The following is a 14763-nucleotide window of genomic DNA, read 5'->3' as shown; positions in this document are numbered from 1 at the left end:
TACTTTTGGTTGATCCAAAAATAGATTACATAAAGTGGTGGATATTGGTATCGCAGAGGTGAGTTTTGGTTTTTGCAGGGGGAGTTTAGGACTCAGGAATGTAGCACTCCACACTTTATAGGGAAGGATTTCCAGTTGTAGCTTTGGATTCTTGAGAGCTTGGAGCAAAGGAAAAAAGTATATACATCAGTATATAAGGCTGCATTTGGGTTGTGCTTATTCTATAGTGCTTTTATTTTTAGTCTCTTAACCAAACTTATTATTGAGCTTGTTGGGGACAGGTGTTGTATTAGAAACTGAGCTGACTTTTCATGACCACCCAGGGCCACCCAGTGCTCCTGCCGAGGACCGTTCAGGAACTCCCGACAGCATTGCTTCCTCCTCCTCTGCAGCTCACCCGCCAGGAGTTCAGCCACAGCAGCCACCATATACAGGAGCTCAGACCCAAGCAGGTCAGAGTGAAGGTAAAATAGAGCTTAGAGCACACGTGCGGAAAGGTACATGTGCAGAAACGTTTATTACGGCATTGTTGGTAACGGTGAAAAGCTTACATGTGCATTCGCGCTATGAACACGATTGTAAAAATTTTTGATGTACTGACATAGTATACTTTTGGGTTAAAAAAACCAAATAGAACGATGTCAGGTATGCTTCTGATTATTGAAAAGGAAAAAAACCTAAAAATGTTTAAAGCATAATATTTAGGTGCTATTTTATTCCCTTCTCCCTTCCCCTCTTGCAACTGTGTATTATTTTTGTAATTTAAAAAATAGAGGTAAAGCATAACATTAGTTAAGTAGTTTTTTTGAGAGATAAATAGCCGTTTATATTTTTGTGCAGTTAGCAATATGTTTTTCGTGGAAAAAGCAATGTATTTTAAATCAAACTTTTCTTCTCTAAATGATGTGTTCTCGGATGAGCAGTTTAATCTCTCTGGGTTTTTATATTCTCCCACCGTAAATTGTGAAAATTGGACTAAATCAGTGGTTTTAAAAGAGGGTCTTTAGTCCTGAATGAAATAGAACTTAAAAGCTCAGTATTTAAAACAAGTAAGGGATCACTGCCATTGTTGAAGGGGATTGAGGGGCCGCAAGCTCAGGACAGCAGACACTGAGGTGCCTCATTGAAACCCTTGGAGCGCTGCAGAACGTGGCCTCGGGGTTACTCATCTAGGGTTCCTTCTAGATGTTAAAATGTTATTTCTTTGAATTGCCCATGCTTGTTAGGCCCTTTAAAGCCCTATGTTTTACTTTAAAACAATCACCAGGTGGTGCTCTATTTGCGTAAAGGGGCCAGGTGGTGTGACAGGATGTATTTTCAGCACGAGAAGCAAGTGACTGAGTTTATTAATCACATTAAAACAAACAAATAAACCCTCCAAAACAGTCTAAAATGAACCGAGCACTTTTGTAATGAATTTCTAATTATTCTGTGGTGGTACTTTTTAGGTTTGTCCCATTGGATGAATGATAGTGATAGAGAGTAGCAGGTGGCATTTTGCTGATAAATGAGTGGTTTGGGAGGAATTTCTTACCGCTAAAGCCTCTTCTCAACCAACTTTAGTCATAGTCTTTCCTTTGTACCAAGATGCAACTGCCAGAACTGGAATAAGCTAGAATTGAGGCAGATGTGTCTGAAACAGGGAGGAAGAAGCAGAGTTTGGATATGATGGGAGTTTAATGGCTATATCAGATGAACTAACATCTCTTTAAAAAAAAAAAAAATCCCATTTTAAGGCGTGTATACTGTTGTAGGATGACAGTTGGAAGGGTAATTGTACCAAATAATGTTTGCTGTTCACTTATAAAGGAATGGGATTTAAGGCTCTGCTGACAATATCTCAAATTATTCTATCAGGGGTTTGTTTTAATGGAAAATTTATTTTCAAATAGCTAAAACTTTAATAATAAAAAAGGATATACAGTGGAAATTAGAAAATGCTGTTTCCCACTTCTGACTCCCAGCAACCAAGTTCCCTTTTCTAGAGGCATCAGGTTGACACCATTTGGTGTGAATTGAATTTCTTTAGGGTGGCATTAATTGTATTCCTTCCTAAAGCCGTTACTTTTTAGTGTACATTAAAACATTGTAATGTACATTGTAATGAAAAATGTGTACAGTTATTAATGTGACATCAGTCAACAGATTAGCATTGTAGAGGTGAATCTCTAGATCAGTGCTGTCTAAAAGAAATACCATGGAAGCTACATGTAATTTAAAATTTTCTATTAGCCACATTAAAGTTTTTTAATGGTAAAATTAATTTCCATTATACATTTAATTTAATCCAGTATATCCAGTGTATCAACATGTAATCATTATTAAAAAGTTATTAATGTTCTACATTCTGGTTTTCATACTATATATTGGAAATCTGGGGTGTGACATCCATTTGAAACACTTCAAAACATGTACAGCATATCACAGTTAAGACTGGCCACATTTCAGGTGTTTATTAGTGGTCATATGTGGCTAGTGCCTATTGTATTGGATAGCACAGCTCTAGATTAATGTATCAGTCATTTACAGATTCCCAAGATGAATTACAGGCTACTTTAATGAATACTTTTTGACTTAATGATATATAATGAGTCCCTGGCGTCACCAGTTAGTTAGATCAACTGCTGGTTATAATTTCAGCAGAATAATCAACATAAAAATCTACTACTAATAATTAATAATAGCAATTTCTTAGAATAGAATATGAAATAATCTAAAATAAATAATTCTGAGTTATTATTTAAATTTCATAAAAGGGACCTTGGATTTGTAAATTTTCTTCCCAAGGATTTTAGTCTTAATATGTTGTTCAGTTAAAAGGATCAACAAAATGTTAAGCTTCATGAAAAGAAACAGAATGGACAATATTATCCTTTTTCACCTAAGGCAGGTGCTGCCTCTGTTACTGGAAAGCTATGTGCACTAGAGTAGTTGCCAAAAACATAATAAAAAAGTGGCAAGGATACAGAAAAGAGCACTAAAAGTCATCAAAGGCTAGGAAGTATTGCTGTTTGACAAGCTGAAAAGGTGACAAGGATATAATTGAAACCTGTAAAATCATATGCCAATAAAATGGATAAGCTGAGTAGACTTTTAAAGTAGCTTTTATTATGTAAATTTTGAAACAGGCAAAAGTAGAGATAGAATAATCAATTCTTCATGTTCTGTCATGTGGCTACAACACTTACTAATATTTTAGCATTCTTTTTTCATCTGTCTTGCCCCCTCCACTCCCCTCTTTTCACTCATTTATTTTAGTATGCATGTCTAAATGATACTCTTTTCTTTTTAATGTGATCACCATATCATTATTATACATAATATTGTGATTCTTTTTTTTAAAACTTTACTGAATATGGTTGATTTACAATGTTGTGTTTATTTCTGCTGTACAGCAGAGTGACTCAGTTATGTGTATATATATTCTTTTTCATATTCTTTTCCATGTGGTTTAAGTGATTAAGTGATTCTTAAGGTCAACACAGTATATTTGAATTTCTGTAGTTGTCTCATAGTTACTTTATTACAGTTGGGGGCTTGTTCAAGTTAGGAGTCTAACAAGGTTCACATTTTCCATTTGATTGTGTGTCTTAAGTCTTTTTTTTTTTTTTTAATAGCTGTCAACCCTACATGTTTCTAAAGTCAAAACTATGTATGTTAATTAACTATTGCTATGTTAACAATTTACGCCAAAACATAGATGCTTAAAACAACAAACAGTTATTATCTCACAGTTTCAGAATCGGGGATCTGGGAGACCCTTAGCTTGGTGGTTTTTGCTCAGGTCCCTCATGAGCTTACAGTCATCTGAAGCTTAACCTGCACTGAAGGATTCACTTCGAAGATGACTCCCTCACATGGTCATTGGCAGGAGGCTTCATTTCCTCATCACATGGATCTCATAGGCTGCTTGGGTGACCTCATGACAGGCAGCTTCCACCAGGGTGAATGATCAAGACAGTAATAGGAGATGGCTGTCTTTCACGACGTGTCCTCAGAAATGTCATTGTCACTTCTGCAATATTCTAATGATATAGAGGTCAGCTCTATTCAGTGTGAGGGGACTACACAAGAGAGTGAATACTCACGTGTTTATTGCTTGGTCTCTGCTAATTTTTGTATTGTGGAGTTAATCTTTCTAATTTCTAAAAATATAAAGAATACCAACCCCTTATCATACGCTATACATGTGCAGGAGTCATTGAGGGTCATCATAGAGGCTGGCTACCAATCTGTGTCACAAAGTGTAGGCCTAGAAGCCTCACCATTACTCTTTGCTTCATCCTATTCTCTTTCTCCCTAGGTAATATGTTTTATTGCTTTTACTTTTTTCTACCATTGATTCTTTCTGAAAATGCAGTACACAAAACGTAGCTTATATTTTTTTTTCCCTCAGATCATAGCTTACTCTAAACTCTGTTGGCACCTTGCCTTTTCACTTAATATATCCTGTAGCTCTCTCCTTCTTCAAGTATGTCAAGTTGTTCTTCCTTGTTTACAACTGAACACAGACTTCTTAATTTTCAGAATACTGTGACGGAGAGTGAGTCCTGTTTTGGACTTGAATGAAGTGTATTTAAAATAAGTAAAAGAAATACATTGTAGAGGTAGTATTTAACCACAGGGTCGGCATTTTCACAATGAGTTCGAAGCAGATTAAGAAAAAAATAGAGCGTGCACTTGCTTTAAGAATTGTTGTACCCTGTCATTTTTTTATTGAGGAAAATGATTAGGCTTTTTTGAGTGGGAGTTCCTTAGGCTCACTGGCAGCAGTCTACTACATGGAGCTTTAATCTCAGACTTCTCGATGATACCTAAGTGAATGTTTATATTAAATGAGGTAACATGTACAAAACTCCTTTTAAGCTAACGCTCTAGAGTGATGCCTGGGTTCTGGTGGTGGTTCTTACTAGCTGTGATGTATGGACTCCAGGTAAGTTGCTTAATCTTTCTGTACTGAAAAAAGGATTGCTAATGAGGTTGATTTTTTTTCCCCTATGTATTCATTGTGTGTTCTTTGCTCATTTTTGTACTATAGGGTTAATTCTTCTGATTTCTAGGAATTAGAACCCACTGTCAAATGCTCTGCATAGTCCTCCCCTTTGATTATATTCCTGTACCGGATTCTGGTCACTTCCGTTCTAAAATTTAGCTATGAAATACGATCTAGGATTAAGGCAGCATCTTCTAAAAGGTGGTTAACTTCTGTACTACCTTTTGTGCTATCGATAAATCTTGAACCATTAAGAAAGCATTTAAGAAACTTTTTGTCAGTTGTTGGTTGTATTTGTGAAGAGGATTAATAGCTTAAAAATAGTTAAGCAAATTTTATTTCTATCATAAAAAGCATACCACTGCTTGCTAGGAAATAATCCAACTATCAATAAGGGCATAGCTCATTTAGTGCTGCTGCAGTACGTAGGGCTGGGCACCCAGTCCAGTAGCGTGGGTTCTGTCCTGGGATCGCAGCCTGTGAGCACCAGCTGCCTCCTGCATCTCAGTTTGAATGGCACTAGATAATGCATTGACTTTTTTTTTAGTCATTGTCTTTTTCCGCCAAAAGTATGCTATTTACCTGTTGTCTTTTGATTAACAGCAGGTAGTTTGAGTATTTTTTAAAGATTCAGCAACATAAAGTTGTTTTAAAGATTTAAATACTAGCTAGATTTTTTAAAAATTTCAATTCTAGCTAGATATTACAGTGCAAGTTTTATTGCTCTCTAGGCATTAGATCTAGCTAAATCCACCATTAGAACAACTGTGAAGTAGCAGAGATGATAAAGACATGAACCAGTAAATTCTTATGTGTTTGGAAATCACAGGAGCTGTTAATGGTATTTGCCCCTTTCCTCAAATTTTTATTTATTGATTTTTATGGAACATTAGTAGTACATATCTGTGGGCAGTTGGGTTTGGAAACATTAGTTTTTCTGGAATTTCTGAAGTAACCACTCGTGTTATTTGCTGCCGATAAAAGTTCTCTGCAGTTATTCCACAGCAGAGTGGCCACACTTGTTAAATTGTTCATTCTTCTCTCCTTCATAGACAGTTAAAGGGGAACAAACACATTCTTGTGTCTTGGTTCTCAGTGTGTTTATGTGTATGAATGGGGAGAGAATTCAATGTGCTTTGAAAGCGTTTCTCTTCTGCTGCGTTAAACCTGCCTCTTTGCCTCGTCTTGTCTCCTTTAGGTCAGATGTACCAGCAGTACCCGCAGCAGGCTGGCTATGGCACTCAGCCACAGGCGCCCCCCCAGCCGACGCAGCAGTACGGTATTCAGTATGCAGGTGAGCGGGTGTCCAGAGGGAGCTGTCTCTGTACTTGAGAAACTTTAATTCTTTCCTCCTAATTCCTTGATTTGTTACAGTAGGCATTAAGTATTTCTTTGGGGGGGGGGAAATAACACTTGTTTTATTTATTTTTAAATATTTTGCATAAAAATTTTTACTGTAAATCACCATTTCAGTTTTCCAGTGGGCAAGTAGAACTTACAATCATAGTAGGTGATTCAGTAATAACCTGTAGTATAAAAAAGTTTTTAATACAAAGTTACCTCCTACTGATGCGATGACTTCCCTGCTGGGTCATGTAGAGCTACAAAAATGCAACATTTTTTCCTCCATTATATGTAACACATTATACCAGTGTACTCTTAGTAACTAAAAGCATTAACAGTTCCCTCATGGAACTTTCCATGGAACATGGAAAGAGGTGGTCTTATTAAATGAGAACCAAATTAAGCTACATAGGTTTTTAAATCTCCCAAAAGTATGTAGGAATACCAAAAACAGGCCATAAAAGTAGAATTGTGTAAAACGTAATTCAGGCAACTAAGAACATAAAAATCTCTCAGTGTAGCTTTGAATACTGTGGTTATAATTCAGGTAATTTTTATGTTTGTTATATCTGAGAATTTTGTGTTCAACTCTTGTTTTACAGTCAAAGATTTAAGTATCAAAATTTCAACTGTAATTTTAGAAAAGTAGTAAGATTAACTCTACAAAAATGAGCAAAGAACATGCAATAAATACAGGGGGGGAAAGAGTCAACCTCATTAGCAATCCCTTGTGTACACATTATCTCACTTAATATAAACATTAACTTAGGTATCATCGAAAAGTCTGAGATTAAAGCTCCATGTAGTAGACTGCTGCCAGTGAGCCTAAGGATCTCCCACTCAAAAAGGCCTAATCATTTTCCTCAATAAAGATGACAGGGTACAACTATTCTTAAAGCAAGTGTGTGCCCTTTTTTTTCCCTTAAATCTGCTTGGAACTTATGGTGAAAAGGCCACCCCTGCCGTTAAAAGTTTCAGAAACCATGTTGCCCCCAAAGCCTAGAATATTTACTGTCTGGTCCTTTACAGAAAAACGTTTGCTGACCCCCTGAATTAGACCATAAAATTCTACCATTGGAGTTTGACATATTTTAACACAAAGAACAATTTTTATTTGGATTGGATTTGCTGTGGAGTGATTTAACCTGTGGCTGCTAGTTTTTAATTATATAAAATAGGTGGAATGAATTTGAACTTGGACTGTAATACTGGGGGAAGGCTATTTTTAGGATGCAGTCCTTTAAGGAAAATCTGTGTTACAAATTATATAATTTGTAGAAATAATAGATATTAGAGTGGAAAAGACCTAGTTGTCTAATCCAGGGGATTTCAGTCTTCACCATACTTCAGAATCACCTGGAGAGGTGTTTTTTGAAAGTTACAGGTGCTTGGGCTCTACTCACAGTGATCTTGTTTTATTTGGTCGAGGATGGGACTCAGGCTTTTTTGTTTTAAATGCTTTGCATGTCATTCTAAAGTGCAACCAGGGTTGGGGACCACTGATCTTGTCCCACCCACTCATTTTATAAATGAGACAACTAGGGTTCAGAGAGTTGTGATGCATCAAAGGACATGCAGCCATTTAGTGGGGGAACCAGACCAGAACCCAGTACCTTTGACTTTGTAGTTAATTACTTCCCTATATCATTCTACATTCTCCAACCATCACCAGGGGTTGGCAGACTTTTCTGCCATAAAAAGCTAGATAGTAAATATTTTAGGCTTTGTGGACCATATGACTCCTTGTTCTTTAAAATTCATTTATTCAGAGAACCACAGGATTTCCATTTCTTGCCATTTCTGGCGATTTGCACCAAAGTTACTCATTTATTTTGTTTTTCAAGGGAGGGGATGGTGGTGGGAGGAGGAGAGTATATACATATAGAGGTATTGCTATATTATGGTCAAAGACTAATAGGTTGCTAATGAAACAGCATCTTAGGCCCTTAGGGGTTATTCCCTCGCTTGAAAATTAGATATGATTGTCCCCAGATGCTGTTAAAAAGCCAGTTTAGATTTCACTTGCCAGGATGAGAAGACAGCTTTTTTTTTTTTTGCTCACAATCTTAAGTCGAATAGATATTTTCAGTAGAAAAGCTGAGTCCTTCTGTTTCTCCAAAAACTTACAGTAAAAAAATTTTACGTAGAGGATAGGAGAAATTGTATGACATCAAGGTTTCATCATGAATTGACTTTAGTTCAGTATTTAGGTACTGCCATGAGTAACATGCATTAGATATTTGATTTACTTATTAAAAATTAAGCTTGCTCTTAATGATTTTAGTCAGGGTCTTCACTGAGTAAAGTTTAGTTCTTTTCGAATTATTATCTCTGTATTTCTGATCCTGCTAGTCCTATTAACTTGAATCTGGGAGATATGGAAATAGTCAACTAAACACTCTGCTTGGAGACTCTAAGTGGTGGTGCTAACATTGGACCATCTTTGACACTCTGCTGGTTTGGCAGTTTCCCTCTGTGACCTTTTCCAGTTTTATTCATGGACTATGTCAGAAAGGTTTCTTTCATGAGTAAATTTTGAACCCAGGTTCAAGGTGAGTTCAGAATATACTCAAATTCATTCAATCCTTTTTATTTTTTTAAATGCAGGGTTGTACATATTTTAATAATTTTCTTATGTATCTGGTATTTAATGCTGACAGGATTCCAGTCAATGGAGAGGTTTCATTGCAAGTAGCTGCAGGTGTGTTTCATGGTAGAGATAAAAGTTTTTAGTGAAGCAGACCTTTTATTTTAAAAGGCTTTTACATCCTAGTAACTAATGAATGTAGATGTTGATTTTTGTGGGGCAATATGATATGCTTTCTGTGTGTTACATTGTTACTGCTAAGCCAGAATTTTGAATTGTAAAGGCAAAAACATCAGATACCAAATCTAAAAGAAAGACTTTAAGGATTGTGAAAATTGGCACTTAATATTTATTCTTAAACGGCTTAGTTTTTATAGAGTGAATAAACCTTAAAGCATCTCATTAGCACAATTAGATGTATCTGTAGCACCATTGTTTCATTTAAAAATATTCATTCTCTACAAATAAAGTGTGTTTTTATTTGGTACTGTTATTAAACAGGCCCCTCAGAACCAGGTTAATGACTAGCTTTTGCATTAATTCCTACATTTATCATTTGAACATCTACTCTATACTGGGAGTTATGCTAGAACAGGAATTTGCTCTCAGGGATTATACAGTGTAGGAGGAGTTGAAGTAGAAGAAGTATATATAGTGGTTTTAATTTTAGAGGGTTTACAGAATTGTCTAGAAAGTGCTTCTTGGATACTATGTGGTCTTGAAATATAGACTCTGCTACTCTACTTGTTGCATAAATACTTAGGATTAAGTTTGTTAAATTTCTCGTCATTTTTTTGTCCATAACAGTAAGACTAATTCTCTGGAAAATGGTCACCAAAAGGAAAAATAAGATATGTACGTTTTGCCTTTTCAGCAGGCTACAGTCAGCAGACTGGACCCCAGCAACCTCAGCAGTTCCAGGGATATGGCCAGCAGCCAGCTTCCCAGGCACCGGCTCCTGCCTTCTCTGGTCAGCCTCAGCAACTTCCTGCTCAGCCGCCGCAGCAGTACCAGGCGAGCAGTTACCCTCCACAGACCTACACTACCCAGACTTCTCAGCCCACTAATTACACTGTGGCCCCTGCCTCACAACCTGGAATGGCTCCAAGCCAACCCGGGGCCTATCAACCAAGACCAGGTTTCACTCCACCTCCTGGGAGTACCATGACCCCTCTTCCGAGCGGGTCAAACCCTTACGCACGTAGCCGTCCTCCCTTTGGTCAGGGCTATACCCAACCTGGACCAGGTTATCGATAAGGAGGCTCAGTTACACTGATGAACGTAGCTGCTAGCTGTTTGCCTCCCAAAAGACTCCAGTACTACTATTTTAATTTGTATTGAAGTTCAGAAGTTTAAAAAGCAGAGCATTTTTTTATGATATCATTGTTGCTGTTAATTGAAAGTTAATTCGCTGGAAGAAAAAAAAGACCAAAATGAAAGTCTTTTTCCTCCCCTGCTTAAAATTGTAGCAGCTCCCTAGTTATTTTGGAACACTACTCTTACATGTGTGCAAAGTGATTGACTTTCTAGCTTGCCTTGTCCAGAGGATATTAAAATGCTAGGTTGAAGTTCAGCCATCTTACTTGGCTTTTTACTATTAACATGATGTACTAAAGTAAAGTAGATCCCTTTGCGAAGACTAGATATTATGTATAAATGTAACAAACATTGATAGGTTAATAAAGAAAGATGATTGACTCCATTAGTGGTCTTGTAATTTAATTTAGTCATTGACACTGTATGTGTGTGTGTGTGTGTGTGTGTGTGTGTGTGTGTGTGTGTGTATATATATATATATATAAATGAGAAAAAACAAATCCTTATTGATGTTTTGGCCTTAAAATGAAGTATAGACCTTTTATCTTATGCCTTTCTATTCAGAGAAGCACAGTGCTGCTGAATTTTGTCCTGATTTTGGCTTAAAACAAACAATGAAACTAAAGATTTCACAAGAAGATAGATTAGCATTACATATAAACAAACACAATAGATTAGATAGATTAGATAGATGATGATAGATGATATAGTATTAAAAGATACAAGGGGGGTTTGGTAGATCCTAAATAACTTGTGATTTTCCTTATAGAAATGAACCATTCAGAAATGAAGAACTCAGTCTTCTTAAAAAAAACTACATCTCTTTATTGCAGAGTTTATACTTGTTTGAAAAATATAAAATGAAGTAAGTATTGATAAAACTGAAGCGTGGTGAAAGGTGGTAAGCACAGAAAGGTCCTTTACGGATGAGGGCAACAATGCAGCAGTCCCATCTCCCTCCCCAGATGAAGGAGAAAAATACTTTTTTTTTTTTTTTTTTTACATAAAAACGAGTCAGATTTTCATTACAGGTTGGGTTAGACAGAATTAGGAAAATAGCCCCGATACATTCATTCCCTAGAGAGCTTCTGTGTAAAAAATATAGTAAATATCTTATAAAATGGCAGGGATCTCATCATGCATTGTCCTTTTGTGCTTAGACTTTACAGTCAGTCTCTGTATAGAGCTTGATTGATTAGAATTATATTAAAAACAGTAGGAACACAACTGCTTAAAGGGATAGTTTGACAAAGAACATTCAGACATTGTAACATGTTTATGGGTAGAGAAAGAAAAATATATGTATTTTGAAACGCTGTATATAATTCTCAATTCCATTTACAGCTGAAATGAAATTCACTGATTCAAACAAAATCTTTTCAGTAATTTGCAGATATTTGAGGAAATGTATACTGTCACGAATGGTTAACTATTTAAATGCTTCAGAAAAGATATTCAGCTGTTGCTAAAAAGTTGAAGTTTAAATAAACATGTGAATATTAGCACCTTTTTCCCCCAGATATATATGCTGAAGATAATTTGATCTAATAAGTTAAACCAAGTAGAGATTTATGGAATTAACTCACCAGTAGGAAGAATACACAATAAAAGTATTTTTTTAAAAGTATATTAGTTTTTTGATGTTAATTTTGTTATAAAAGTATCTCAAAACATCATTACAACAGTGTGATAAATAATATACAAATGATCTCTTAAAATACCATGAACAGGGAGCCAGCTTCCCCAAAAATGTTATTCTGTTAATGTCAATATTTTGCTTTCTTTAAATGACTTTGTAAAACCTGATAAATATTCTTAGCAATCTTTCTAGTAAACATCTAATATTGCCATTAATTAGATTTTAAACTTTTATACATAGTAAACATAAGAGCTTTAAATGCATGTGACAAATACCATACTGTTTCCAATTATTTTTTGCCATGATGAAACAGAAGGCACTTCTGAACGTGATTGCAGCATCTACCATTTTCCAGGAATTGTGGTCCCACATTCATACCACTGGACATAATTGATTTGGGTGTGACCACCAATTTCTCCAAATTGGACAGGTTCCTGGCGAACTGCTCTGAAATAGCCTAAGAGAGAAAATAATTAATTTTAATAGCTGCTATGTTATATTTTTGTCCTCAATGCTCATAGGTTGAAGGGTGTCCTTGAATGCCTGAAGCTTACTCTAGGTGAAGCAGAATATTTTAGAAAACGGATAGTAAGAGAGGCCCTGGTGTCTTTCCTGAGGTGGTAATGGCTGGCTAAACATCAGGGACACTTGAAACTCCTTGACATCTGCCTTAATAACCTAGGATGGGATGGTTGGTAGTATTTGAGAGATAAAGCTGAAAGGGGGCAGGAGTTGGAGGGGTTTCGTGTTTTGTTTGAGTATCACTGACCAAGTTCAGTACACACTTTGACCTACGTAAAAGTGTACTTTCTGTACTTTACAGCCTAGTGGTGGTCTATGAAGTTACCTGGTTAAAGGCGTGTTGTACTAAAATGTTAGGAAACAAAAGAAGAGTTGGTCTAAGATTGCTAAATTTCTAAGAACTAAACTTTGATGAAATCTTCCTTCAAGGACCCTACACTAAGTGATTAAAAATTTTGCTGTGAATGTAAAATGTTACAGAAATACACAATTTACAGTATATTTTATATCCGGTTCCTATGAGGCAGCAGTTTCAATTTTCTGTTAATGAGTTCACAGATTTTATTAAGTCATCTTTTACTGTGGTTGGTATTTTTAGTGCCAGTGACCAAAAGGTGATGCTGAAAAGACTAGTCAAATAATTTTAAGTATTTAACAAGCCCCTCTTGGTAACTCCTGGGTAATATGGATGTGTAATTTACCCTTTCCTACCCTACGTGGACAGGGATTAAATTAATTTTCAGTCTTTTCAATTCTTATTAAACAGCTTGGTGCTAATGTGTCTGTAGCAAGTTACAGTGGTTAGTCATTTCTCAGCAGAATTCTTCTATTTTAATTGTATTTATAGAATTATTTATAAGGCAAGTAATATTCTTTTTTCCTTCTACGGTAGTAGTAAAGCTTTGAATTTCTTTTAAATTTTTTAAAAAGGAATAAAAATAAAAACTGCCTGTGTGCTCAGTATGACAAAAACCATAAAAGTAGTGCATGAATGATTTAAGTTGGGGAAATTAAACTTCTTTTTTATAGCTGCTTTTTTTTAAACCTGCTCTTTTATAGCTGCTTTTGCAAATTCAGGTTTTCTTAAAGTAGAATGGATTTATATAAGATGTTCTGTAATTTCCTACAGCTCTAAGGAACAGAGTCTTAAGGAATGGCAGGAAAGTGAAGAAACTTCTATTAAAGTCTTCATGTTAAGGTCTTATGTGGAAAGTCCTTTTTCCTAGGCAGATGGAGGAGTAGTACTACAGAATTATTTTTAAAGTGATTGATTTTCTCAGCTTGAATGTTTTTTGGGTTAATTTGTAAAAGCCTCTTGCTTACGAGGAGGCTCAGAAAACATACCTTCTTTGGTGGGTAACTGGTCAGAAGAGAGTTGCTGTCCTGTGCGTCCATCTAAAAATGAGTCCACGAACTGGCAGTGATCTTCTCCGTGGCCTCTCTGATCACCTATATTATAAAATTTTCCTGAAAAAAACAAATTAAAAGGATCATGAAGTATTACTGCCTTTGATATGGGAGGACTCTGAAATAATCAAATTGTTTCAAATAATCCGTCTTCCTTGTTCTTGTACTTCTCCCCCCTTTCCTTCTAGTTCGAGCCACCAGTGTTCCTTGATTGAACTATGGAATCGTCTCCCAGCTGGCGTCCCTGCTTTCACTCTTGCTTTTCCCTATTTTTCCTCCCCTCCTCCTTTCACAGTTTAGTCATCTTTCAAAAACGCAACTCAGATAGTGTTACGCCCCTCCATCAACCTCTCCAGCAGTCTTCTGTTATACTCAGAATAAAACCCGGGTGTCCTTAACCTGGTTTCCTAGCTCTGCACAGCTTCATGCTGCCTGATCTTCCCCTTACTAAGCCCCAGCCACACTAGTGGAACCGGCGAGGCATTTTCTGCTGCAGGTCTTTGCGTTTCTCTTCCTTTTACCTCTGGTTCTTTATCCCTCGATCTTTGCGTGGTTGGTTCCTTCTCATAGTTTTCTTCTCGGCACAAGTGCTACCTTTTGAGGGGGGGCTTTTCCTAACCATTCTAACTAAAAGAGCTTTCATTTAGCCATTTTTTCTCCATTTTCATTCCATTTCACCATTTTCTTTCACCCTTTTTTTTTCTTCAGAGCACTGTATGAAATTCTTATTTACGTGTTTGCTTTCTGTCTCTCCCCACTAGACTGTGAGCTACAAAGAGCAGGAACGTGTCTGATTTCCTGCTTTGTCCCCAGCACCTGGAACCGTGTCTGAACAAAGCAGAGAGTTTTGTTGAATGATTGAGCAAATGTCTACCTTTCTATGTTGGGACCGATCTTATTTATTTAAAATTTTTACTGTATGAATATAGAAGAGAAAATAACCCACTGAGTCTG

The 14763-nt window shown here is 36.3% G+C and overlaps 2 protein-coding genes across 36 annotated transcripts in view; one reads left to right on the top strand and one right to left on the bottom strand.

Moving 5' to 3' along the window:
• TFG (trafficking from ER to golgi regulator) overlaps nt 1–10626 on the top strand; it is a 37216-nt gene extending 26590 nt beyond the window's left edge. Inside the window, exons 6-8 of one of the 4 annotated variants that reach the window (XM_059921283.1) lie at nt 324–497; nt 6192–6287; nt 9802–10626. In XM_059921283.1, the coding sequence (XP_059777266.1) occupies nt 324–497; nt 6192–6287; nt 9802–10181 (650 nt within the window). In that variant the 3' untranslated portion in view covers nt 10182–10626. Of the gene's footprint in view, nt 1–323; nt 498–6191; nt 6288–9798 lie in introns of all 4 variants that reach the window. The other 3 variants (XM_059921284.1, XM_059921282.1, XM_059921285.1) reach the window with 3 other exon arrangements.
• Nucleotides 1–14763, bottom strand: part of ABI3BP (ABI family member 3 binding protein) — a 272912-nt gene that overhangs the window by 2297 nt on the left and 255852 nt on the right. For 30 of the 32 annotated variants that reach the window (XM_059921278.1, XM_059921248.1, XM_059921261.1 and 27 more), the window contains 2 exons: nt 13747–13869; nt 11043–12337 (listed from right to left, as the gene is read on the bottom strand). In XM_059921278.1, the coding sequence (XP_059777261.1) occupies nt 12222–12337; nt 13747–13869 (239 nt within the window). In that variant the 3' untranslated portion in view covers nt 11043–12221. Of the gene's footprint in view, nt 1–77; nt 159–11042; nt 12338–13746; nt 13870–14763 lie in introns of those variants that run through there. The other 2 variants (XR_009502948.1, XR_009502949.1) reach the window with 2 other exon arrangements.

Source organism: Balaenoptera ricei, chromosome 4 (genome assembly GCF_028023285.1).
Source record: "Balaenoptera ricei isolate mBalRic1 chromosome 4, mBalRic1.hap2, whole genome shotgun sequence".
In the NCBI taxonomy this organism is placed as follows: domain Eukaryota; kingdom Metazoa; phylum Chordata; class Mammalia; order Artiodactyla; family Balaenopteridae; genus Balaenoptera; species Balaenoptera ricei.
This window is presented reverse-complemented; position numbering and strand designations above follow the sequence as displayed.